Source organism: Oryx dammah, unplaced genomic scaffold (genome assembly GCF_014754425.2).
Source record: "Oryx dammah isolate SB20612 unplaced genomic scaffold, SCBI_Odam_1.1 HiC_scaffold_19, whole genome shotgun sequence".
Classification (NCBI taxonomy): Eukaryota; Metazoa; Chordata; class Mammalia; order Artiodactyla; family Bovidae; genus Oryx; species Oryx dammah.
The window spans coordinates 20,860,115-20,887,558 of NW_024070203.1; the positions used below are offsets into that span (position 1 = coordinate 20,860,115).

General features: G+C 50.6%; 1 protein-coding gene across 1 annotated transcript in view; it reads left to right on the forward strand.

The window, feature by feature from the left end:
• Positions 1 to 27,444, forward strand: part of NDRG1 (N-myc downstream regulated 1) — a 55,333-nt gene that overhangs the window by 22,453 nt on the left and 5,436 nt on the right. Inside the window, exons 4-14 of the mRNA XM_040262087.1 lie at positions 6,895 to 7,000; positions 8,673 to 8,793; positions 12,536 to 12,598; positions 13,322 to 13,382; positions 14,786 to 14,872; positions 17,138 to 17,194; positions 19,964 to 20,067; positions 22,043 to 22,099; positions 22,931 to 22,982; positions 24,315 to 24,362; positions 25,463 to 25,498. Of these exons, the coding sequence (XP_040118021.1) occupies positions 6,895 to 7,000; positions 8,673 to 8,793; positions 12,536 to 12,598; positions 13,322 to 13,382; positions 14,786 to 14,872; positions 17,138 to 17,194; positions 19,964 to 20,067; positions 22,043 to 22,099; positions 22,931 to 22,982; positions 24,315 to 24,362; positions 25,463 to 25,498 (792 nt within the window). The remainder of the gene's footprint in view (positions 1 to 6,894; positions 7,001 to 8,672; positions 8,794 to 12,535; positions 12,599 to 13,321; positions 13,383 to 14,785; positions 14,873 to 17,137; positions 17,195 to 19,963; positions 20,068 to 22,042; positions 22,100 to 22,930; positions 22,983 to 24,314; positions 24,363 to 25,462; positions 25,499 to 27,444) is intronic.

Below are 27,444 nucleotides of genomic sequence, written 5' to 3' on the forward strand. Positions count from 1 at the left end.
TTTCCCGGGGAAGTCAGTTCTAAAGGAATATATTGCTCAGCACCGTTCTGAGTGAGCTTCCCATTTGGCGTTCCTGCTGCTCACAACGAACCCTGTCTGCTTCTGACAGATGGACAGCCTGAGTGCACAGAGATTCAGTCACTTGCCTGAGGTCACAGGGTAGGGGGATTGGGGATAAAACTGAGACTGCAGCCACTCCTCCTGAGTCCTTAGAAGCCGAGGTGGGGTGGAGTGGGGTACCCACAATATCTGAGCTAAATCCGAGTACCAAGTGACGCTTTGTCAAGGTTGCTTCCGAAAAGATCTTTGGATAAAACTATATTCATTTGGATTTGGCTCTTGCATCCAGTTGACTCACAATGTTTATGAAGGTTTCCCGCAGATTTCCAGCAGTCTCTAAAACTGTGGGTGTGAGTCACTTCTGAAGGGTGCATCGTACTGTAAAGGCTGATGTTCTCTGGGTCCTGACGGGTTACGGCTCACAGTGGCAGGAGCAGAGACTGACAGCATCTTGCTCAAGGGTAGCTGATGGGCGTCCCAGCCCAGGGACTCGCCTGTACACCCTGACCTCAGATTCATACAGGGGCTCCTGCCTGCGGTGGGCTTCAGCTTCTCTGATGAGCCAGGCCAGGCCCAGGCCTTCCCAGGCTCTTTTGTTGGAATCTTTTGGGACTTGCACCCTCTTGCCTGCCTGACAGATGAGGAAACCGAGGCTTTCCCATGGCCAAGAGCTGTGAAGGGACCCCATTGAACCCAACTCTGCCCCAGATTGACTCTGTCAACCAGGACATGTACTGCAGGACTAACCCCCAGAATGGCCAATCTACGTTTTATGGACTAGGTTTCAGTACACCTTTGCAATTTTTTATCAGAAAAGATCTGGCCAGGTAGCTAATCCAAACAGTGCTCCTGTGGGTTTATGTTTAAACCCTGGACTGGGTCCTGGTGTAACAACTGGAGCATCGATGTGCCTTAACGGCAGTCCACTTTTACGTGTTCATTTAGTTGGTCCTTAAGGCTCATGGAATGCAGTCCCTTCTGGGCAGTTCTTAGGGGCTGAGTTAAAGGAGGCTGCTGTTCTTCACTGTGAGTGTCCCAAAGCAGCCAGTGTTATTTTTCAAGGAATATTTGATGCTTCAGCATTTTAGCTTAATGGGGGCAGGCTCGTTTCCTGTCCCAAAGTGGTCAAGAACTTTGTGTGTGTGTGTGTGCACGAATCAAAATACATACAGTTAGCCCAGAGGTCCTCAGTGAGAAATAGCCTCATGGCTGCTGTCTCAGGAGACAGCTTAGTCTCCAGAGCAGATGGCATCTGGGCCTTATCTCATCCTGGCTGATGTCACCTTAAATGGGCAGTTTGTTCTGTCCAGGGTGCTGTTTTAGGGCAGGTCGATGGGTGCCCGGCCAGGCATGTGATGTTCTGCCAGCAGTTCTTGAGATCCTGCTCTGTCCTTCACTTGGAGGGGCTTTGATGCCCTCAGAGCATGGAGCTGGGTGGGCTGCTGGCCTGGGGTGCTGGGGCTGCAGGAAGGAAGTGGTTTGATCTGGCTCTGCAGAGAATGTTCTGGCATCAGCCTAAGCAGTAGTGTTTGCAAATTTGATGAGTGGGGAAAGTGAAAGTATTTTGAGTTCTGGTTTATTTTCTTTGGCTAGAATTCTAGAATCCGGGACTATCAGAGCTGGCAGATGCTTAATGATCCAGCCCTGCCCCTTCTGCTGCAGGTAGGGAGGCTTTGTGGAAAGCCCCTGAGGCGGGGTATTGGTGTGTCCGCCCATTGTCTCAGGGCTTTCTTGCTAAGGTGGGAAGTGACCTTTCCTTTGCAGGTAAGAGACCAGTGTTGGAGATGTTAAGAAACTGGTCAGAGGGTACTACCGCGATAGTCTTAAAGGTGGTCCCTCTGTCTATTTGGGCGCTGTAAGAGCTGATGTCTTGAGCACTAGCTATATGTCACACATTGTGCCCTCCTCTTTTCGTGCATCATCTCACTTAATCCTCAAAACAATCCTTTACAAGAGATATTGTTGGCATCCTCATTGAAGGGACAAGGTCAGAGAGGGTATAAGGGATTTGCCTAGGGTCACACAATGATAAGCTAGATGGCAAAGCCTGACTCAGTCCCTCAAGCTGGTGGGGGTGGCAGATCTCAGCTCACTGCTCGTAGCTCCCCCCCCCCCCCCCCCCCGGGGCTGGGTCACTTCCTTTGGCCCCTCTTGGTGGATTTGCTCTTTCTAATTCTTTCCACCTGGATCTTTAGTTATTTAGATGGTTTGATTTGATGTGGTTTCCATGGGAATCTGTGTTTGTGTGCTCACCGGGGATCTCCGGGCAATGAGCTGATGTTACCCGCAGGGCCTGGGGGTGGAGGGGATGGAGGAGCCTGGGCAGGACGGGTGGGGGCTGGAGGGTCTCCTGGGGTCTCGCTCCTGCTCTGGAGCTCCTGGTCTGTTGGAGCTGGGCCTGTGGAGGGGTGGGGGGTGTCTGATTCCCGCCTGTAGGGACGTTGATTTCCGCACCCCCATCTCTTGGAAGCAGATCAACTCACAGGGAAAATGGAAACAGTGACCTTTTACTAATGTCTTTTTTTGCACACAATTGCTTCTTGTTTTCCTGCCCCCTGACTGAAGGTGGGCAGAACTCAGAGGCTTGGAAATCCTCAACCCACCATTTCCCGTCCCCACCTGCCCCCAGCCTCACTTCTGAGGAGGCCGCTGAGACTGAGCGTGACAGATGGCGGTGGCATGCATCTGGGTCAGCGCCAAGTGAGGCTTAACCTCTCTGTCCTCCTCCCGGGTTTCCTGGGAACACTGTCCTGGTAGAGGGGTGGGGAACGCCTCGCCTGCCAGCAGCCCCATGGTGGGGCTCCGATCGGCTCGCCAGGTCTGTCCAGCCCAGGCCATCAGACTGACCTCGTGTATACACCCATCTCCTGGTCCTAAGGAATAAATAGGTGTCCTGGACACAGCGGGTGCGGGTCAGCTCTGCCTCTGCTAGCCCTGTGTCTTCAGCCCGTCGCCTGACCTCCTAGGGGCTCCGTCTTCTCATCTCTAACAATGGGGACAGAAGCACTGTCCCCAAGGTGTCATGACTGTCGCACTCTGTCACTACTTCAGACTCAGCATGCACGCCTCCTATTTTTTTTTAAAGATGCATTAGGATCTTTTTTTTCTTTTAGTGACTACATAGCTATTTTTTTTATTAATTTATGTTTCTAACTTCTGAATATTGGGGAGAATAGGAGAGCAACAGAGCAGTAAATCAATTTAAAAAAATCTGCTGTGATGCTGTTAACTGAACACAGGTTCGGCACCCTGGGTTCGGCTGCTTGCCATTCAAAAGCCAATCCTTGAGAGACAAGGGTTGGTTGAAAAGGAAAGGTTACTTCATTCAGGAGTCCAGCAATCTGGAGAGAAGGCACACTCATGTCCAAGAACCAACTCCAAGGATTCTGTTTGACTATGTTTTTGAAAAGAGATGCATTAGAATCTATTTTGTTTTATGTATCATTTGGCTGGATGGCATTACCAACTCGATGGACGAGTTTGAGCACATTCCAGGAGTTGGTGATGGACAGGGAAGCCTGGCGTGCTACAGTCCATGGGATCGCAAAGAGTCAGACATGACTGAGCAGCTGAACTGAACTGATCCTACGTTTTTGGTTATGCTAGGTCTTCATTGCTGCACGCAGGCTCTCTCCAGTTGAGGCAGGCAGGGGCTCTTCCTTGTAGGTTTCTATAGTTTTGGTACACGGGCTTCTCTGCCCCCTGGCACGTGAGATCCTCTGGGACTAGGGGTCAAACGCTCGTCCCTTGCTTTGGCAGGCAGATTCTCATCCACTGGGCCATCAGGGAAGTCCCTCCCTGTGCTCCATGGATGGCCCTCCTTCCCCTCTTCCTCTTTCTGTAATCCAAGAGAGGCTGTCCTCCTTGGAGACTCCAGCTGAATTCCCAGGCCGTCGCCCTTTCACCCACTGCAGATCATTTCCTGACTGTAACTTCTTGACTGCTTCTCGATGTGATGACAACATTGAAGAAAGCTGAGAAATGGAGGGGGCATGACCTCTGTGAGATTGCCTTCTCTTCTAGATGTCCCAGTGGGCCAGAGATCAAGACTTAGAAGCCCAGGGGTCTGTTCAGAATCTTCACTCAGTGACCTGCAGCTGTGTACCTTTGGGTGCTAGGCTTCAGCCCCCGGGACTGGCTTTTGTCCTCTGTGAAATGGCTGTCCTAGGAGCACAGGGTCCAGACCTGGCTTTTTAGAGCTTTCCCAGAAGCGGATGGTGTGCTTCTGTGCAAATACGATTGCGTTCCTTCCGCAATGCATCCCTTCCCTGTCAGTCTTCGTAATTCACATGCTCCTTACCCAGTGAGCAGGGCGAGATCAGTGGCTCAGCCAGGCCTACCCGTCCCCACTGTGCGCCCAGGCAGGGGACCGGGAAGATAAGGGGAGGGTACCTTAGTTCACAAAAAGATGGTGGTGGGGCCAGCCCTTGGCATTTTCTCCTGAGCCTCTGTTCTCATGATCTGGCTTTCTTGCCTCAACAAGCCTTGACTTAATGCTGCATCTTATGAACCCCAAACCAGCTTTCTTTGCCTGTTGTTCCCAAGGGTGCCCTCCATCCGCAGGCCGTGCCTTGACCGAGGCTTGCTAGACTGAGGGGAGGGGCAGCCTAGCGCGCCAGCTGACTTAGAGCCTGGGTAAATGTGTCATCCTCTTTGAGTCCAGCGCGCTCAGTGTCTCCCCAGGGCCTGCTGAGCAGGCGGATTATGGAGGGAGGTGGCGGCAGCAGATCTCAGAGCTCTCCTAGATCATCCAGCCAGTTGATTTAAACCCTGGGAGCTGGTCTTTGTAGCTTGACAGTAATTGTCTCTGGGGAGGCAACTGGAACAGCCAGCCTGCAGGGAGACATTGCAATGTGCAGTGCCTACCACGCTTTTAGTCTCAGGAGCATCTCCATAAGCAGATGGGTTTGTTATTGACTTCAGTTTACGGCCGAGAGAAGGAATTCTCAGAGAAGTTTGGTAACTTGGCCAGGGTCACAGGGTGAGTGTAGCTTTGGCATTAATATCATCCAACCCACAGTGCCCTAAAGAGGGTAATGTTTGATATTTGTGCTGACCCAGAGGACTAGTACAGCAGACTATAAATGTCACCCGTTTCAGACTTCTTCCAGCTTCCTGCTCTTTCATCCTGAGCATGGTGCTTTTGTCCTTAAGCTCATAAGATGGCTGCTGAATCCCCAAGCATCACATCCATGTTCCAAGTAGTAGGCAGGTAGATGGGTGAAAGGAAAACTTCAAAAGGCCAAGTCTGACTCTTTAAAAAAAATTTCTCCTCCAAGCCCCAGAAACTTCTGCTGACATCTCGTTAGCCAGAACTGAATCTTCTGACCACCCTTGGCTACGGTTCAGTTCAGTTTAGTCTCTCAGTCATCCCCAGCTCTTTGGGACCCCATCGACTGCAGCACTTCAGGCTTCCCTGTCCTTCACTGTCTCCTGGAGTTTGCTCAAACTCATGTCCGTTGAGTCGGTGATTCCATCTAACCATCTTATCCTCTGTCGCCCTCTTCTCCTCCTGCCCTTTCCAAGCATCAATCTTTCCCAGCATCAGGGTCTTTTCCAGTGAGTCAACTGTTTGCGTCAGGTGGTCAAAGCATTGGAGCTTCAGATTCAGCATCAGTCCTTCCAATGAATACTCAGGGTTGATTTCCTTTAGAATTGACTGGGTTGACCTCCTTTGCGTAAATCTCTAAGCACCTCCTCCAGGCCAGACGCTGTGCAGGGCAGAGTCACCCTTTCTCCCTGGAAATCTGCAGGCCATTTGGGGAGGTGGCTAAGAAGCAGATTTGTGCCACTGGAGCAGGTGTGACAAGGAAGAGGACATTAACTCCTCTGCCCTGAGTCCTGTCCGGGACAGCCCCTTCTCACCTGGCGCTGTTTCCCTGTCCAAGGTTATCTCCTCTGCTGAGGAACCCAGGGTGGGCTGCTCCCTCCTGTCTTATAGATGGATCTCCAGGGTCTCAGAGGGCTTGGGAAAAGGCCGAGCTTGGGTTTGAACCCTGATGCCCCAAGCCAGTGGGGACACTGCCCAGCGTGGCCTATTTTTAGAGGGCACCGTGTGGGTCAGCTGAAGAGACAATGGAGAATGCGGCCCCCACAATGAACCATTGTTCCCACGGCAGCTTTAGAGCCAGGGCTGGGCCCGGCAGATGACCTGTGGCCCCCACTGGGGGCCGGACCATACTGCATCCTCTGTGGATTTTTCCAGCTCTTGTAATGCAAGCACTTAGAGGAAGAGAGGGCTGGGGAAATGAGGGACTCATTTTGGGGGGGGGGCATAAAGCTGGGGCCCCTGTGCTGAGGGCGGGCCTGGGCATTAGGAGGGAGCCTGATATACCCAGTATCATCCCCTGTAAAGCACTCACCCTCCCCAGGAGGCTCTATTATTATTTCCATTTCATAGAAGCAGGGTAAAGCCCAGGAGATGCTTCAGGCATCTTCAAAGAGGAAGCCTTGTGAGACCTTGCATCACTCAGCCAGGGATGGATGGAGAAGGGAGAGAGTTTTTGTCAAAAGCACAGATAATGAGCTTTTCCGCTCTCAAGGTGGAACCTGAGAATTTGGATGTATTTCTTTATTTTTGAGTTAAGGTCTTCAGATTGGCGACCACTGACCGCAAGGGACGGGAGGGGAGGGTTTCTGTGATCACCCCCCGTCCATCTCTGCTTCTGCAAGTAACTTCTGTGATGAGAGAGCTCTGCCACTCAAAGCCCAGGACCAAATGAGAAGCTTCTGCAAACCGCAATGGCATGCACTGGGTGTCTGTAGGCAGTAATTACAGCCACACCGTGGCTTCGGGTCCCACGTGACAGGCCGGTCTGTCTGTTCTCTCCCCAGGAGCAGGACATCGAGACTTTGCATGGCTCCATTCACGTCACGCTGTGTGGGACCCCCAAGGGGAACCGGCCTGTCATCCTGACCTACCACGACATTGGGATGAACCGTAAGTTCCAAGGAGTTCTGGGTGGGCCAGTTCCCGCCAGGGCTGGGGGACACGTTCAGCTAGGAAGGGTGGATGCGGGGGCGTCCAGCTCTTTCTCTTTTGCTGGGACTTCCTGGAGCTGTTCTGGGAAGAACTCTCCCTACGGGTAGTGCTAATGACAAAGAACCCACCTGCCAATGTAGGAGACCTAATAAGATGCAGGTTCCATCCGTGGGTTGGGAAGATTCCCTGGAGCAGAAAGTATTCTTGCCTGGAGAATCCCATGAACAGAGGAGCCTGATGGACTATTGTCCATGGGGTCGCAAAGAGCTGGACACGACTGAAGCAACTTAGCATGCAGGGGACTTCCTGGAGATGTTCTGGGAAGAATTCTTGCTACAGACTGGACAAGCCTGAAGTGTGCTGCCCAGGGGCCTGGAGAGGCTGGGAACTCAGGAACCCTCTGCTGTCAGTCTGTGTGACAGGGACTGCTTTTAACGAAAGCAAGCTGTAGATTTTAGTATTTTCACAAGATTGTGTAACCACCAACACAATCCGTTTTAGAGCAGTTTTGAAAAGTGAAGTGAAAGTGTTGCGACCTCCTAGACTATACCCTCTGTCCATGGAATTCTTCAAGTGAGAATACTGGAGTGGGTAGCTATTCTCTTCTCCAGGGGATCTTCCTGACTCAGGGATTGAACCTGGGACTCCTGCATTGCAAGCAAGTTCTTTACTGTCTGAGCCCCCAGGGAAGCCTGTCCTTTTATCTGTCACCCTCCCAATCTCCCATACCCTCCAGCCCCTGGCCACCACTAGTCTACCTTCTATCTCTAAGATCTGCCTATTTTGGACATTTTTTCATCAGTGGAATCACACAAAATGTGGTCTTCCTGTCTGGCTTTTTTTTTTTTTTTTTTTGTAATTTGTCCACATTGTACCATGTATTAGTACTGTTCTTTGAATGAGACCACGAGGTGTGGACCCATCATGGATTACTTATCTGTTCTGAGCTGTGGGGCATTTGCCCTCCTCCCACCTTTTGACTATTCTGCATGCTGCTGCTATGAATATTTAGACGGTGGACTCTTATGATTACCAGGAAGTGTTACCAAAGGTGGGCTTTTTACTGATGGAGGGGGCCCGGAATAAGATCAGCTTAATATTATAGTTACAGAAAGCAGAGATGGAGGAACGTATAGGCCTTCCTAGTCTAGTGTGTGTTGCAACCTGGGTGTTTGCTCAATTCTTGATCCGCAGACTGCCTGACTGGCATTTTTTTCCGCTATAGCTTCTTAATACCTTGAGGCTAGGAATGATGTCAGTCACTGAAAACTGTTTTCCTCCTTCACTCTCATTCCTCTTTTATCAATCTCTTCTTTTCCGACATGTCTTCTGCATAGCCATAACCATCTGTACCAGATCCCAAGCTAGGTCCTTTTTTTCAAAATTTTATTTATTGGCTCTGCTGGGTCTTCGTTGCTCTGTGCAGGCTTTCTCTAGTTGCAGAGAGCGGGGCTTCTCTACACTGTGGTGTGCGGGCTTCTAGCCTTTTATCTGCAGAGGACAGTGGGAAAGAAAAGGTGACCATTCTTGAAAGTTCCTTCTGTCTGCCGCGTACCCGTGAAACAGAACGGACACAGACTTCATTTTCTCCTAACTTCTTCCTCTGCTCTCTCGCCTGCCTCTTATCCAGACAAAACCTGCTACAACCCTCTCTTCAACTCTGAGGACATGCAGGAGATCACCCAGCACTTTGCCGTCTGCCACGTGGACGCCCCCGGCCAGCAGGACGGCGCTGCGTCCTTCCCCACGGGGTAAGAGCAGGGAGCCTTGGGCCCCGGGAGAGGGGCAGGAAAGCCGTGCAGGGTGGAAACAGACAGGGGGGTGGGGAGACCTTAGGTTTTAACTTTTTTCTTTTTTATTACGATAACATGTATATAACTTACGTTTACCATGTTTAACCATTTTCCAGTGTATTGACATTAAGTACATTCACACTGTGGTACAGCCATCACCACCATCCTCTCCAGGACTTTTTTATGAGCCTAAACTGAAGCCCCACAAGCATCATATACTAACTCCCATCCCCCACCACTCTGGACACCCTGTCCCCGGCCTCACAGCAGCCCGTTTACGCTGACTTTTTAATAGGTGTTTGTGATCTAGACAGGACTGAAGTGGGAGAGGTTCTTGACAAGAAGAAACCGTTAGCAGAGAGAACTAGAAAGTTGGGCAGAAAAAGAGAGATCGTAGTTGGAATAATATTGATGAAGTACGTCCTGTGACCAGGCTTAATCATCTTTATTTGCAAATGTTATTTGCATTTAATCTTTATATAACCAGTGCTGCTAGCTCCATTTTCTAGGTGGAGAAACTGAGGCATGGAGAGGTTGACTGCCTTGTTCAAGGCTATGCGACTATTTTAACTGGAGGAGGGGGGTGATCGGGTTTGAGCCCAGTGCTGAATCTAAGGCTCATCCCCTCTTGGGAACATCAGGCTACCTTGTTTGTGGGTGTCTACACTTCCTGCTCCTCCATGGTGTGTGACTGGCACGGCCTTTCAGTTCTGGCTATGAAAGTGAGGCCAGGCTTAATGAATGTACTGGACAGTCAGGGCCACACAGGAGAGGCAGAATCCTGCCACGGTGTGATCGAACCAAGGTGGGAGCAGGTTCTTGGTTTTAAAGTCTCCCAGAAGAGGCCTTCTTGGTCTCCACAAAGAGATCTCCTTTTTTTGGTTACTATTCTGAATTATCTTTTTCTTTCTTTCTTTCTTTCTTTTTTTTTTAACTGAATAAAAAAATTTGTTGGAGTATAGTTGATTTGCAGGACATCCCAGGTGGCACAGTGTTAAAGAATCCGCCTGCCAATGCAAGAGATGCTAGAGACGCAGGTTCGATCCCTGGTTCGGCAAGATCCCCTGGAGAAGGAAGTGGCAACCCACTCCAGTATTCTTGCCTGGGAAATCCCATGGACATAGGAGCCTGGTAGGCTATAGTCCATGGGGTCTCAAAGAGCCAGAAATGATTGAGCAACTAAGCATAGATGATTTATGATACTGTGTTGGGGCTTCCCTGGTGGCGTAGATGGTAAAGATTCTGTCTGTATTGCAGGAAACCCGGGGTCTATTCCTGGGTTGGAAAGATCCCCTGGAGAAGGGAATGGCTACCCACTCCAGTGTTCTTGCCTGGAGAATCCCATGGCAAGAGGAGCCTGGTAGGCTATAGTCCATGCGGCCACAGAGAGTCAGACACGACTGAGCGACTTAGTGTCTGGTGTAAAACACAGTGATTCAGTTATACATCTGCATATATTCATCGTATTTCAGATTATTCTATTTTATTTTAAACTATTTATTTTGTACTAGTGTATAGCTGATTAACAATGCCGTTATAGTTTCAGGTGGACAGTGAAGAGACTTAGCCATACATATACATGTATCCACCGATTTATCCTAAATCATTAATCTTTCTCAGAGAGGAAGGGAAGGGACACCCAGAGATATAACATACACGTTATAAACTTCTTAATACAGCAGCAGATGAAGACAAAGGTCTGTCAGCATATCTTTGCTTGGCCAGATTGAAAGAGTTAGGGTGATCCAATGGCTCTTAGCTCCTGATGGGGACATTTTAAAAATATTCTGAAACCTTGACTCCACTCCCAGGAATTTTTATTCAGTTGACCTAGAGCTTAAGGTGCCAGGTCTTTGTTCCCCAAAGTCACCATGCGATTCCAGCCTTTGGCTTGGTGGGGAGTGGGATGGGTCTGGCTCCTGTCTGCCTCCTGTGATTGGGGGTCTCCTCGGCCCTCCAGAGTACACGCCCTTCATCCCTAGGCTGAGTTGGCAAAGCAAGGATGGGGGGCGGGGGTGCCTGGCTGGTCCTCCTGCCTCTGGAGTCAGCTTCCTGCACGTGGGGGCCTCCTGAGTAAGCGTGGGCATGGAGCTCTGGGGAGGCAGAGCCAGCCTAGGAATGGGAGATGATTGGGAAGGAGAACCTGGGTTCAGCGTGACATGGTGGATAGGGTTGCTGCTGGTCGAGAGGAAGGAGCCAGGCGGGGAAGTGGCTCCGCGTGGGACCTGGGTTCAGCGTGGCGTGGTGGATAGGGTTGCTGATGGTCGAGAGAAAGGAGCCAGGCGGGGAAGTGGCTCCGCGTGGGACCGGGGGTTGGACCACTTGTGTCACCGTTGGAAAGGCAGGCACAGTGGGAGCAAGAGATCCCTTCCGGGCCCTGCTAAGGAGCTGGTGATGGGAGCTTCTGTTGCTACCTGCATCTGGCAGAGGGGACGCCCTCGCCCTGAAGTCAGACCCAGGCGGCCGGCAGACTCCCTGCTGTTGTTGCTCAGTCCTAAGTTGTGTCTGACTCTTTGGGACCCCGAGGACTGCAGCACGCCAGGCTTCCCTGTCCTCCACTGTCTCCCAGAGTTTGCACAAACTCATGTCCATCGAGTCGGTGATGCCGTCCAGCCATCTCGCCCTCTGTCACCCCCTTCTCCTCCTGCCTTCAGTTTTTCCCAGCCTCAGGGTCTTTTCCAGTGAGTAGGCTCTTTGTGTCAGGTGGAGCAGGCTCCCTAACCACCCCAGTGTGAGCCCTCACGCCATCACCCTCCAGCGCACCTGCTGTCGTGGGCCAGTTTGGAACAGAGGGGAGCTCCTCCAGCCCTCTGTCAGCAAAGTTTGTGGTCCCAGAGGATGTGTGAATCGAGGCGTCTCATGCCTTGAACTCCCCAGGCCTCCTTTCCTGAAGCTGAATTAGCCCACTGTGTCCACCCCGTCAGGGTGGTGTGCATTCTCCACCTTGTGTCCCAAGCACCTCTTGGGGAGAGAAGTTAAGAGGGGGTTTCTGTAAGATCAGGAACACTTCCCAGCAGGGCTGCCAGGGAACCTCCTTTGGAACCTTTTGAGTTCCAAGTCCCTGTTCATCTATAAAACCAAGTCACTTTTCTCTTAGCTTCAGTGATATTGATAATCTTTATACGAAGGAAATCATAGCAACCTTAGCGATTTATTGTAAAGATTAAATGAGCCTATCGTTCAGTCGTGTCTGACTCTTTGCGACCCCATGGACTATAGCCCACCAGGCTCCTCTGCCCATGGAACTTTCCAGGCAAGAATACTGGAGCAGGTTGCCCTTTTCCTACTCCAGGGGGTCTTCCTGACTCAGGGACCAAACCTGCGTCTCTTACGTCTCCGTCTCCTGCATTGGCAGACGGAATTCTTTAGCACTGCCCCACCTGGGAAGCCAAATGAGTTTACAATGCTCATCTAATGCTCAGTGTGGGACCTGGGACATAGGAAGCAGTTTGTAAAGGGCCACTTTACAAAGTAGAGGGTTTGGAGGGATTAGGATGGAGAGCATCCTTGCTCAGAGGAACAGGCTGATACACTGTGGGGGTACCTGGAATAGGGGCCATGGAGGGACTAGACTGAAGAGTCTGGGTGCACAAGGCGGTTGTCACACCGTCCCTGCCCTTCAAGCGTGTTCCAGTTTGCACTGTTTATTTCTGCCGGGGTCCGAGCTCTCGCTAACCGCCTCTGTGTGCCTTCTCCCAAGGTACATGTATCCCTCCATGGACCAGTTGGCTGAAATGCTCCCTGGAGTCCTGCAGCAGTTTGGGTAAGAGCTTGCAGAGAAAGGTGACCTCGAGCTTCTGTCTCTCCTGGGGCTTTGATCTGGCCCCACCACTGAAATCTAGGTGAATGTTTAAAGATAGGGAAGAAATCAGCTTGTCACACTCTGCAGACACTGTCTTTCTCACAGTCTCTTTACTCCGATGTGCTTCTTGCAAGTTGGGCTCTTCTCCCTGAGGAATCCACCCCATGATGGCAGCCACTCAACCCACCTTTTCCTCACCTCTCTTCTCTTATTGCTTTTTCTTTCCCATGGAATGTTCTGGAAGGGGTTGCAGGCCCTTATTTCTTCGGTGCTCATTTCCTTCTTCCTTGAGCCTTTCATGTGATGATAACACCTGAGTTCTTGCCCAGTTCACTTGCCTTCCAAATTTTAGAATCCAAAATACAGCTGAAGGGTAGGGAGAGGCAGTCCAGGGAGTAGGCCTTCCCGTAAATGACCATCAGGTGCTGTCCGAGCCTGGCTACGGTCAGGAGCAGAGTGAAGGGAGAGGAGGGGTCTTTCCGAGGTTGTGGTCTTCTGTGAGGCCACAGAGTGCGTGGCATCGCAGGCCCTCCAGGGCATGTAAGGCAGCATGGTGCCAGCCACCCTCAGGGATGCCCAGGACAGACGCTGGGAGAGACGGGGCTCCTCAGGGCAGGGGGCGAGGACAGCATGGCCTCACATCACTCCCCTGCCTGGGATGTGAATTTTTATTTCTGCTTCTAGGCTGAAGAGCATCATTGGAATGGGAACTGGAGCAGGTGCCTACATCCTCACTCGCTTTGCTGTGAGTTTTTTTGTTTTAACTTTTTATTTTGTATTGGAGTACAGTGTGTTAGTTGCTCAGTCGTGCCCGACTTTTTGCAATATCATGGACTATAGCCCCCGCCAGGCTCCTCTGTCCAGGGGTTTTCCAGGCAAGAGTATTGGAGTGGGTAGTCATCCCCTTCTCCAGGGGAACTTCCCACATTGCAGGCAGATTCTTTACCATCTGAGCCACTCAGGAAGCCCCTGTTGGAGTATAGCCGATTAACAATGTTATAATAGTTTCAGGTGAACAGCCGAAGCGACTCAGCCATACATACGCATGTATCCATTCTCCCCCAAACTTCCCTCCCATCCAGGCTGCCATATAATGTTGAGCAGAGTTCCATGTGCTGTGCAGTAGGTCCTTGTTGGTTAAAAAGAAACATTTTTTTAAAAATATGTTTTAAATAAAATTAATTCAAGATTAAGGCAGAAAATTGGAAAAACCACAAATAAAGAAAAAAATCACAAAAGGGAAAAAGAAATGAACCATAATTCCATTTCCCAAGGGAGAACCGCAGTTCACATGGGGCTGTGTGGTCCCGAGTTCTGTATGCCCATGGCCTGTGAGGGCTCTGCCCCTAGGTACACAGCAGTGGCCCTTTCCCCTTCACTGAAGTGCCTCACTAGACAGATGATTTATCATCGTCCTGACTGTGGCCCGGGCCTCACATCACTGAGTGTTGTGTTGTGGCCCTTCTTTGTGACAGCTGCACAGGTTTTATAGTCAGGAAAGTCTTGGACCCTGACTGATGCTTAACTAATCAGAGATGCACGTGTTGGCATGATGAACGTCACTGACATTACTCAGGGTCCACATCAGGGGCTCTCAGGTCCTCTGTATCCTGACCAGACATTGTATTCAACCATATGTAATCTGACGGCCTATTATTTGCTGGACTTTCTAGAAGTTAGGAATGCTAGCATGAATACAAAATGGTCTGGCTGTCTAGGATCTGAGCCCACAAAATACAGTCTCAACTCTATCTTAGATTTCTGTCTCTGAGAAGTAAGGGGATTCTTACTGATTCCTGAAGAGCTGAGTACCTTGTCTGATTTATGACATCCGTGGTGTGATGCGCCCATTTCACAGCTGGGGAAGCTGAGGGGCAGCGGGGTGAAGTGACTTGTCCCAGGCAGGTCTGCCAAGTCTGTGTGCTTTTACTCCTCCTACAGTTTCCTCTTTGCACTCTCTCAGAAGTCCCATGTAGTGTCTGCTATGCTGGAACCTCAGTTTCGGAAGTTGGGGGGCACATCCAGAGCATCAGCTCTGGGGGTCCACACGGACCCTCTTGGGCTTTTCTCTGTCTTTAGTTTGATTTTAAAGTTCACAGTCTCTCCTGTGGCTGAGTTGTCTCTCTCACTTTGTGCCTTGAATTGCAGCTCAACAACCCCGAGATGGTGGAGGGCCTTGTGCTCATCAACGTGAACCCGTGTGCGGAAGGCTGGATGGACTGGGCCGCCTCCAAGGTGAGCCTGGGGGCCTGGGTCAGCCAGGGGTATCCCAGCCTGCAGAGGGGCAGGTGTGCCCGACTCTTCCTGGAGGGCAGACTGCAAGGAACCTCTCCTTGTACCCACCTCCACCATCCCTAGCAAAGAAGGCTGCTTTCCTCTGCTTGGCTTTGAATAGTGAACATGATCTCAGCCATGTGCCATTCGGATTTCAACAAGACACTACTGTCCAAGTCAGTAATACCAGTGGGATGTGGGTCTCCAGCCAGCTTTGATAAGGAGAGCCTGGGTTAAGATGTATCTACTGGGGACGTAGCATATGTTGGGTTTATATTAAGATGCTGAGACTAAAAAGACGAACAAGACAAAAGACAAATGTCTGTCACCCCAGTCACCCACATATGATTAATTAAAATATATATATATTTTATGCCACTTAGTTTTACGCCAATAATAATTAGCTAACATGTGTTGAGTATTTATCAGGTTCTTTTTCTACGCTCTGTGGCTGTATCTGCATGACCTCATTCAATCCTCAGTCACCCCAGGAGTGGGGATTGTTGTGACCATCTTATGGAGGAGGAAACTGAGGGTTGCAGGGTTAGGATGTTGTCCAGGATTGCACAGAGCCGGGCAGTGACAGAACTGGGGCTGAAGAGGACCCCTTGGACTCTGGGGTCCTAGGATCACCCCCGAGCTGGGCTCACCACGGGCCCCGCCTCCATCAGCAGGTGCCAGGTGCCCACCTGAAGCCAAGCTCCACAGAGCAGGAAATGCAGAGAGAACAGGGCACGTCCCTGCCCAGGCAAGGGCCCTTGCTGTCTCGGGAAGCTCAGCTCTGGCTGGTTCCTTGTTTATCTTTTAAAAATGATCATTGTTTTTTTTTTTCATAAAGGCCCCAGTATTTGCCAAGGAGAAGGGGAAACTGTTCCAATGGAAACAGGACAAAGACTTTTAAGCCGAGGTTATCCTGGCTTCTCATTTGGAAAGTGTGTTTTTGCCAAGGTTGGGGTGGCTGTTGGGGACAGGGAGTGTGAAGGGGTCATGCCCCTCCACAACCTCCCACCCCACCCTGGCCACTCTGATATTTCATTTCTTCCTGGAACATTCTGCCAGGACACGGGAGCCCTTTCCTCCCGCCAGCATGATATTCAGGAGCGGAACACACTCCCTGTTTTTTATTTTGTTTTCCAGCAAAGGGAGTGACATTGCAGTGGGCTGGTTTGGCTTCTTGGTAGCTGTCCTGTGCCAGACACGGGGCTGGGCCGTTGACCATTGGCTGATGTGGGCCTGAGCACTTTTTGTGGGTTTTATTGTTTGTGCTGTATCTTTCCTTCTCAGCTGCAGCCCTGGTAGAAGAAGACCTCTCTCTCGGGGGTCTAGTGTGTGTCAGACACTGGGGTCAGATCCTGGGACATGTGTAGTTGCCTCGTGTAACCCTCGCCTTGGCCTCGTGACTCTGAGCTTCCCGGCACCCTGGTTATGATGAGAGGTCTGAGGTCCAGCAGCTCTGTGATGCACCTCCCAAACCCAGAGTCACACAGCTAGGAGAACACCCAGGTCTAGAGCTTCTTTCCCCTACCAGTCCCTGCCTCACACTGAAGTTGGTCAACACATGTTTGTGGAGCTCCTACTGTATACTTAGCATTTATACCTAGCTATATATACAGCTCCATAAAATGCTGGGTATACAGCATTTATGGAGCACCTACTGTACACCTAGCACTTATGGAGTTCTTGCTGTATGCCTAGCATTTATGGAACTCTAGCTTTGTCAGTGGGAGCAGGTAAAGAAGAGAAGGTCAGAATATTCAGAGAGGAAACTAGCTTGAGAGGGAAAAATCTGGAGGATGACACAGAAAGGATAGTTGGGCATAAACAGATCCTGTCGTATAGACCAGCAACTCAGTGTGTGTTTGGAAGCAACAGACAACACCCTACTCTGCACCCTCCGCCACCCCTTGCTGAGGACTTGGTGGGCTGTGGCCTGGTGAAAGCTGGGAACTTGTGAGATCTTTGTTCAGACACATTTTCCGCACATCTCCTGTGCCCCGGGCTCTGAGAGTAAGGAACAGATGGAGGGCCAGACCGCGTCTGCCAGGGCTCCAGGCCCCATAGGTAACTGGAGACGGGTGACCACCTTCCATCACGGGGGTGACCCCAGACTTGGACGCGGGGGAGCCCGTGCCGCTGCCCCGCCCCAGGGCAGTGGGGTTTGCTGACCCTGTCTGGCTGCTGCGACAAATGCCTGCGATCTAATCGCGCCCACTTCTGTCCTCCCAGATCTCCGGATGGACCCAAGCCCTTCCAGACATGGTGGTGTCGCACCTCTTCGGGAAGGTGAGCGTGTGACCTGGCATTCTGTTGTTCAGTCATGTGCTGCCCTGCGCAGAGGGCGCGGAGCGAGGGGATGACCCCCGACCCTCCCCAAACAGCGAGTGGTGACTCATCCACAATGGTCAGGTCATTCCTTCTCTCTCACTCTCCCTTCAACAGAAGTTTTTTAAAACAGCTTTATTGAAATATAGCACATATTGAAAATATAAAATGTGATAGATTTTGGCATTCGTATACACTGGTAAACACCATCACTGAAGCCCAGGTGACTAACGACACAGCTTCCCCCAGGACCTCCCCGGGGCCGCCTGGCCCTCCTTCTCTTGGTCTTCCTCTGACCCTCTTTGGGTCGCGGCAGACTCGCCAGAATTCCCTAGAGTTTTATGTTAACAGCATCACACTGTATGGGCTCCTTAATTTTTCAATCTGGCTCCTTTCAGTCCACTTAATTATTTTGCGATCCATCTGTGTTGATGGGCATATTGAGAGTTCATCCCTTTGTTGTGCTGAGTGGTGTTCCGTGGTGTGGATGGACCAGAGGTTGCGTCTCCACTCACCGATTGATGGATGTTGGGTTCTTTTCAGTTCTGGGCTATGACAAAGCCAACATCAAGCACATCTACGGACTGTGTTAGCCTCAGTCTTAAAGGACTCTGTGATTCGTGCGAGAAAGACTTTTTATTCCCAGTTATGGATATATATATATACTTTCCCCCGCAGTGGTGGATGAGGAAACTGAGACCAGAGAGGTTGAGTGACCTGTGTGAGGTCTCCCAGCCAGCGAGAGGGGCTGAGATTGGAGCCCATGAGTCTGGTTCCAACGTGGGTTCCCGTAACCGATGCAGGATGCTCCCACCTGTGCCCCCACTGGTACCAGGCTCTCAGATGGGCTGTTATACAGGTGCCCCCACTGAGGCTGGTCTGAGCCAAGCCCCTGGTGACACGGGAGTGGTGCGTGGTTCTGCCCTGCCCCCCGGCCAGCGTGGGCCCTGCCTCTGGCCTTGTTCCTCCTGCTGAGGGAGAGGGCCGGATGCGGGTCTGAAGTGCCCCTCGTGGCCCGTCCAGCCTGGAGTGATGTGCTCTGTCCCCTGTGTGTGGCCTACACCCCCCTGTCTGCTCCGCAGCTGGAGAGCGTGACCTTATGACACCCGGGGAAGCAGATGTTTGCTGGGCTGCTGCAGTGTGCGTTGTGTTGGTCCTCGTGTTCCTCGGTGTGGCTGCTGTAGCAAAGCACCACAAGCTGGATATCTTAAAACAACAGACAAATATTCTCTCTCTCTTCTGAGGCCAGGAGTCTGAAATCAAGTGTCGGCCGGGCCTCAGTCCTCCAATGGGACTAGGGGAAGGTCCTTCCTTGCTTCTTCCGTCTTCCGGTAGCTTCAGCATCCCCTTGGCAGGTGGTCCCTCACTCCAGTCTCTGCCTCCATCTTTGCACTGCTTTCTCTGTATCTGTTTCAAATCTTCCTCTTTCTCTTACAAGGACGCTGGTTCTAAATCTCCAGATTTAGAACCTACCGGGATAATGCAAGATGACCTCATCTCTGGATCCTTAACTTAATTACATTTGCAAAGACCTTTATTTCCAAATAAGTTAACTTCACAAGGTCGAGGAATGTAATATGAACACATCACTGGGACAACCTTTCAAGCCGCCAAAGTCCTGTTTTTTTATATTTCAGTTTCCATTATATTTCTCCACCCTGAGTGTATAATGTGCACCTCATAGGAATATAGGAAAGATCAGAGCCACTGTCTGTATTTTCTTGGAAGGGGGGTGTCAAGTATAGAGTGAGAATTTTGCCTGACTGTACCTGAAATTACTTGGGGTGTCTGTTGGTGCCCCCAACTTACTGCAGTTGTTTTGATCTGTAACCCCAGCACAGTTCCTCAGAGTGTGACTTTCCTGATTTCTTTCTGGGAAAACAGCTAGTTGGTCCCTGTTGCTTCAGTAATCATGGACTGTCTTGACACAGCCTTGGGCTGACACTGGCCCCTCTTTTCTCCTTCCCACTCTTGATCTGGTTGTCGTCAATTACATTAGGCCCTTTCATGAAATTGCAGCATCCTCTATTGTACAAATGAGAAACAGAACAAGCTCATAACTTGTTTGTCTCAAATCACATTCAGAAAGGAACCAGGGAGAGAGAAGGCTGGGGCCAGCCTTCTGCAAAGGTCTGGTTGGCCCTCCTGGGAATCAAGATTGAGCTTCTTTCCGGCAACTTCCCATTGCATGGGTTAGTTTTGTTTTGCAAACATGAAAAACTTCTTTTCATCTATTTCCATTAAAAAGAAAATAATAGTAATTGCTAAAGTCACATCAGTGTTTACAATGGGCTTCCTAGACAGCCCAACCTTTATTAAATCCTACAATTTGCTGAAGTAGGTGATGTCACTCCCACTCTTTTTTTTTTTCTTATTATTAAAGGAAACTGAGGCTCAGAGAGGTAAAACACTTGTACAATAAAAAGGACAGTGATGGAGCCAAGTTCAGACCCAGGAGGACTGAGTTCAGATCAGAACTCCCAAAGTCTGAGCCCAGAAAGGCATGCTTGCCCCTCCAGCTTTATGATCGCTCTCCTCACAGTTGATATTCAGACATCAGTCTGCTTCTGGGTACAGCTTCTACTTTCCCAAAGCTTCCCTCAGGCCCATAGCAGGCCTATGGATTAGGCATTGCCGCCTTCACTTTGTACCTGAATAAGACGAAGAATGGCGAGGGTAGTGACCAGCCAGCGCCATAGATCCCACAAGCGACCTTCTCTCTCTGCGCAGGAGGAAATACAGAATAGCGTGGAGGTGGTGCACACCTACCGCCACCACATCCTGAACGACATGAACCCTGGCAACTTGCACCTGTTCATCAACGCCTACAACAGGTACCCGGTGCTGTTCAGCCACACGATGGCTGCTAATAGGTCCAGAACTAAGATGGGGCAAGGGCGCGGGGAGCATAAAGTTAATAGCAGCCCCGGAGCAAATAGATGAACAGAACAAGGGTTCCCAGTAGGGGCCCCGGGAAGTCAGGTGCCTCCTGGAGTTTTGAGTATTGATCCTTTGCAAGGGGGCCTCCCAGGTGGCACATTGGTAAAGAATCCACCTTGCCAGTGCAGGAGACACAGAAGATGCAGGTTCGATCCCTGGGCTGGGACGATCCCCTGGAGTAGGAAATGGCAGCCCACTCCAATATTCTTGCCTGGAGAATCCCATGGACAATGGAGCCTGGCCGGCTACAGTCCATGGGGTTGCAAAGAGTGGCATGACTGAGTGAGCACACGTGTACTTTGCAAGGAGCTTAACTCCACTCCAGATCACCAGGAGTACAAGCACAAGTGACATGCAGTCACGTGGCAAACGATTTGCACATGGATTTACGTATGTGCCTGTGCTGAGGCTGACCCTAAGAAGGACCAGAGGTGAGGAAAGCTGAGAGGGACATGGAGAAGAATCCAGAAAGGCTACTGGGAGGTGAGGGACTCATTCCAAGGTTAAGGAACAACTGAGCCTGGCTTTTGGCAAGGGTGCAGCCCTCTCAAGCATAGACAGTCTGGGGCTCAGCTAGGGAAGGGGACAGCTCGGGGCCACTGATGTTGGCCAGAGGTTCTAGAATCCCCAAGGAACTCAGTCTGCCACTCCACAGAGGGGTCAGGGATGAGCCTCCTGGGCTCTGTGTCTCCTCACATATTAATAACTCAACTTTACAAAGGGCATTCGTGTCCCTTCCCACCTACCTTCCTCCCAGCCTCTCAGTGATGGAGGGACAGGTAATACTTGCAGCAAGTAGCTGAAGACACGGAGGCTGAGCACCCATTCATTCAGCAAACACTAGCGAGGACTGGAGTAGGCAGGCTTTTGACTGGGCAGTGGGCACTGAGGAGACCAACAGCAGCTCCTGCAGCCCCACACGCTACAGGAAAGAACTGATGCCTCCTAAACTCCATGATGAGGGTGCCCTCACCGTCATTTCCTGCTGGGGAAGCGAAGGCCCAGAGAGGTTCAGCACCCTGCCCGAGGCCACACAGCTAGCAAGCAGAGGAGCCTGATTTGAATCCAGCCGGACTGGCTCTGGGCTGAGGGCTGGGAAAGTGTGTCTCACGCTGGGAGGTGCCAGGTAGGGAGAGGCTGGTGGCCATCCGTACAGTGAGAAATCATAGGAGGGTTGCTGCTGCTGCTGCTAAGTCGCTTCAGTCGTGTCCGACCCTGCGTGACCCCATAGACGACAGCCCACCAGGCTCTGCCGTCCCTGGGATTCTCCAGGCAAGAATGCTGGAGTGGGTTGACATTTCCTTTTCCAATGCGTGAAAGTGAAAAGTGAAAGGGAAGTAGTTCAGTCGTGTCCGACTCTTCGCGACCCCGTGGACTGCAGCCCACCAGGCTCCTCTGTCCATGGGATTTTCCAGGCAAGAGTACTGGAGTGGGGTGCCATTGCAGATCAGGTCTGAGTTCTAAAGAGATGGTTTGGTTACTATGTAGAGGACTCCGAGTTAGGCGTGAGAGTAAGACTCAGACTAAAAGAAGAGCGTGGACAGCATTTGGGAGGTGAAGGCTGTGCCTTGGGGGACAGGTGGGAATGAGGAAGCCTCCACAGAAGGATGTGATTTGTGCACAAAAGGGAAAAAAAAAAAAAACAGAGGACAATAAGGTGGAGTCCACAGGAAATGTATGAGTCCTGCTGCCCCTGAAGCCATTTCTATGGACCCAGAGGGGCTGGGGTGGGACCCCACACAGCTTGGGATGTGGGTGGCTGTTTGCCACAGGGGTCAGTGCAGGACTCCGGGGATTGCCTGGGTGGAAGGGGGCTTCCTCCAGCGAAGGGTATGCTGTTATAATGGTGCATCTGTTTGTTGTCTGCAGCCGGCGGGACCTGGAGATCGAGCGGCCGATGCCTGGAGCCCACACGGTCACCCTGCAGTGAGTTGCCCTTCCCCTCTGCGCTGTCTCTTCAGCTTTGCTGGCCGGTGCCGGCAACATCTTAGCCCTGAGCTTGGCAGGACTGCTTGCCTGGTGCTAAGACAGCCCAGTGGGCAAGACCTGGGTGGATTCTAGCCAGGGATTGGGCATGACCCAACCTCACTCATCTCCTTGTGCAGGAGTTTGGTTTGTAGGGCATCCTCGAAACCTAGGGTTGGGGGGACCTCAGATCTCAAACAAGGCATGCTAATAACCACACGTGACAGAATTTATGAAACACCTACTCTATGCCCAACCATTTGAGGCTTTACTTCATAGAGTCTGGAGACAAATAAGGCACAGGACCCACTTTGAAGTGCTTTATAAAACTAAAAGGAAAAGACAGTCCTGGGTATGACCAACTGGATTCCCCCAGTAATGACTATGTCTTATTATAGTTCCTTACATGAACCATATTATTTGATACCTGAATTTGGCACATGCAATTTCCTTAATTAGGTGTGTCCTTTTTGTCTCTGTTTTTGATGACTGGCAAAGTCCTACTCATCCTTCCTTGAGGAGTACTTGAAAATAAAATATCAGGGCATAGAAATTCTCTGGCTGAAATTCACACTAGGGTGTAAATGACTGCTTACCCATTTTATCCTAAGAATAAAGCAGAGGGTGGAGAAAGAAAGCAGTAAAAGAGCAAAGAGTACGGGGAAAACAAAATAATTTCTTTCTTTCTTTTTTTTTTTGTTTTAAGAATTCTGGTCCCAGCCTGGCAGGTCTGGGAGCATGAGAGTCTTTAAATGAACCTTGTGTTAACTCCCCGTCTCTCCCTGCCCCCAGGTGTCCTGCCCTGTTGGTGGTTGGAGACAGTTCTCCTGCTGTGGACGCTGTGGTATGTAGAAATCACCAGTAGCTTCCGTGCTTAAATCGATGGTCCATATCTGATTGACTTTGTATGAAGTCTCCTTGCCCACCCTCTGCCCTTCCTCTGCTCCCATCAGAGCAAGTGACATCTTCTGGATGCCGTATTAGACTTTGGGCAGAGGGCCCAGCCACCAGCTTCCTTCCCTGGTGACTGCCAGCCCTAGTTACTTGGCAGTGGGCCTTCTAACTCGTCTCCCAGGCCCCCTCACCTGCCGAGCTGCCTCCCACTGGCTTGTTTATATGGGCATGCTGCCACTTGAACTCCTGGCCAGGAGACTCTCTGCCCATTTGGGAGTCAGGTGGCACATTCAGACATGGTTGGAGCCTTATCATCCGACAAGGCAGAGAGGGACCTGGGGAGCAGAGCTTAGGAAAGGCTCAGTTCACCCCTTAATTCCCACCTGTGATGTTGTAAAGGTAAAACAAGGATTCTATCTTTCCAACGTCACTGTAGCTGGGGACATGGGAGACTTAGGGGCTATTGGGAAAAGTCTAGAATTGTGATGTGCTTTGAGAGGTGAGCTAGCGCAGGGTCTGCAAATGTTCATTTAGTAAAGACCTGGGGTATCCAAATGAACCATGCAATCTAGTCCACTGGAAATGGAAACCCACTCCAGTATTCTTGCCTGGAGAACTCCATGAACAGAGGAGCATGGAGGGCTATAGTCCATGGGGTCACAAAGAGTCAGACACAACGAGCAACTAACACGTAACCTTAAGTCCACTGGACATAATCGTAGGATGTATCAGTAAAGATACATTGCTTACATTAAGAGAGGTGATAATTCTACTATAGGCACTCTGGACATCACAAGTGAGGATTTTTCCCACTTCTGGATGCACTTTTAAGAGGGTCACTGAGAAACTGAAGAAAGAAACCAGTTTGGTGGATGTGGTTTCATGTGAAGAATAGTTGTCAGGACTGGGGATGTTGAATCTGAAGAATCATTGGCAGCAGCTGGTTAAAGAAGCCCGTTCATTTAGTGACTGTTTCTGTGGCACCTTCTACAGTTTAGCTAATCTTCATCACAACCCTTTGAAAAAGATACTGTCTTTATTTTATTGGTGAGGAAACTGAGGCTCAGAGAGGTTAAGTAACTTGTCCAAGAGCACACAGCTCATGGTAGCAAGGCTAGAATTTAAAGCCGTATGTTTAATGCCACAGCTTGTGTTCTTTCTTCCATCCAGTAGGAATATTGGAATTTCTGATGATGGTAGCAGAGTGGCAGGGAGGGGGAAAAGTTTATGACTTTGGCTTCAGGTAGGAAATTAGAAATTTCTTCTCCTTCTTCCCATCCAGGTGGAGTGCAACTCGAAACTAGACCCAACGAAGACCACTCTCCTCAAGGTACAGGGAAAACGATGAGGGGTTGCATTTATTGTTTCCTAGAAACACCAAAAATTTTCTGCAGAATTGAGTTGTGCCTGATTATAGTATAACTGGTGGTCAGAAACCACAGAAATGATGACTGTCTGTTCAGCAACACCGACTGAGTGCTGGCTGGTAACCCAAGACTGCAAAGTTGAAGGGATCTATGTATGGGAGTCCAGGAGCTTATGGGCGGCTGGCCATGGTGCTCTGGAGAGGGATGGACAGGAATTGTGTGGGCAGGGCCTGATTCTAGACAGACTCTGCCCACTGCACCACCCTGCCCTGCTTCATGGGCCCCTGGAGCTCAATTCCCTTGTCTTGTCACTACATCCTCCCGGCCTCCCCGGGTTAGCTGACTTTGACCTTGAGCCTGGACTGTAGGCTGGCCACAACCTTACTCTCACTGGAAGAGACCTTCCAGCTCTGTTTCCCCATCCTCATCCCATTTTCCTCCCCAAGTGCTCCAGAGCCCTAGGCTTTGGATAAATCTTCACACGTGCCTGAAATGGCTTTAAGCAGTGATGACTTTGGATGTGGCGATTTAATAGGACCTTCAGAAGCTACAGCATTTACCGAGGATGACCAACCAGGAGCCTCATCAAACCGGAAGGCTTGAATGTTGCATTTTCCTTCCGAGGGGTCTTTAAAGAGATCATGTGTATGGGGTATTGTGCAGTGAACAGTTTCTGGTCAGACAGACCCCGCTCAGGACTTTACAAGTTCCTCCAGTTCTCTCTGGCCCAGTTTCTGCCTCTAAAGTGGGACAGCCATCCCTTCCAGGGTTCTTGAGGGGCAGAGCGAAACCACCTACAGGGCCTAGCACAGCGCCTGGCCTGTCATAAGCTGCAAGTAATGGTGCCGAGAAGGCAGAGTTCAATGCCGACATGGTTAGTAATCAGAGCAGCCTAGCCGAGTGAGGTGGGGGTTTCCCCACCCACAACCTGCCCAGGTCCCCTCACAGGGCAGGACCCAGGGTAGGGCAGCAGGCAGAGTGGATGCCCACTTGCAGCCAGTCCACAGAGTCGGCATGCCCTCCACCCAGGCCTTGCACTGACCGGTTTCCCTGTCTTCCCTAGATGGCAGATTGCGGTGGCCTCCCGCAGATCTCTCAGGTGAGTCACACCTGTCTCCACTCCCCACGTGGAGGCCAGGGGTCTCTGGGACCTGTTACCCCCTTTACCCTCACTGCCTGCTCCCCCTCGACCCCGCACCGTGACGTCTGATGACACGTTGTAGACCTGTTACCATTTGTAAAAGTGCTTGCATGTCAGGACGTATCAGATCCTCCTGCAGGAGGCCCTGTGGAGCAGATGACACTGGGTTCAAGGCAGGAAGGGATTTGCCAAGCAGACATAGCTTGGCAGTCATGGACCAGAATCTAGGTGTGCCTGACCCGGAAGACCAAAGGCCGTAGCCATGGGCTGCCGGAGCCCAAGGCCAGAGCAAGGAGCACAGAGAGGAGATGGGCCAAAGTGTGTGTGTGTGTGCCTATGTGTGTGTGCACATGTGTGTGTGTTCATCCACACGTGTATATGCATGTGTGTCTGTGTGCACCCACGTGTATATACGTGTGCATATGTATGTGTGTACACGCACATGTGTATATGTGTGTGCACATGTGTGTGTGCACACACGTGTATATGTATGTGTGTCTGTGTGTGCATGTGTGTGTCTGTATGTGCATGCAGCAGTAATCAGGCACAAGTGGCCTTGTGTGGCTCTCTTAGCCTCCCTCTCCAGTGTCCTCTGTTTCTACTGGCAAAGAACAAAGTATTTTCACGTTCGTATCTGCTGTTGGGTTTTGCCTATTTAATAGCTGGGAGTAGCCAGAGAAGGATGGGATGGTTCAGTTTCAGAGGGAACAGATGGGTTCCCAGTCGAGCCTGCTTAGATGTAAATAAGAGTTAATAGTTGCACACTATTTTATGATGGGCTATTTATCCACACAGCCTGCTCAACACCCTGCTGAGACAGTGCAACTTAAATTGGCTGAAGAGAAGGGGCACCATTATTCTTTCCTCTCTCCCTCCTTTAGTCCTTTCTCTATTTGAAATGAGAAGACTCTAACCTTAGCCATAATTAAAGCATGTTTTATTTTATTTTATTTTGGTGTGAGATCTTAGTTACCCAACCAGGGATCAAACCTGTGGCCCCTGAAGTGAAAGCACAGTCCTAACCACTGAACCGCCAGAGAAGTCCCAAAACATATTTTAAATGTCATGGCAGGAGCTGAACTAGCCCAGCCCCTCAGGAGAGCAGCCCAGCAAGAACCAATGGCTCTGTAATCCTGCCTTCTCCTGCCCTTGCAAGTTGGGTGTTTACAAAGGGCATTCCCATCCTTCATTCCATTCAATCCCTGCAATAAGCTTTAGAGAGAGGAAGAACATGCCTTCTACTGCAGCCACAGAAGGGGAATTGAGGCTATCAGACGGCAGAGATTGCCTGTGGGCATGCAGGGGAGCTGTTTGGGCCGAGATCTCTTTTCCAAGCCCATCCTCTTGTTTTGTCCGCCATGTTGAACACAGATGCCCCTGGCTTCCTGCAGCTCCAACTTGCAACTCTCATTCTTATCATCCCGCGACTCCTAGAGGGCACTTTTAGCACAGACTCTTCTTTAAATATCACCTGGCTCCTTGAGAACAGTGACAGGAGTTGGTGGAGGTGGGCAAGGCCACTCTGATGATGGCTCACCAGTGAAGTGAAAGGGTGTGAGAATAGACCCAGGACATTACATTTGAGAGTTGGAATTAATTAGCCTTCAAATATGACCTTTACCCAAACATCACCTCCTGGTTTAGTTAAACTTTGAGAGTAATTGGTCAAACTGGGTATGTTTGCAGCAGTCCCAGCTCATTTTATTTAAAGTAGCCCAGTTGATTAAGAGATTTGTCTGTTCATCCATCCTTCTATCCATCCATCCATCCTCTCATGCTATCCTTCTTCCTTTCCATTTTTCCTTTCCTTTCATCCTTGCACCTTCCTTCTTTAAGACCATCCATCCTTCTCTTATTCATCTATCCATCTTCACTCCTTCTTTCCATCCACCTTTTTTCATTTT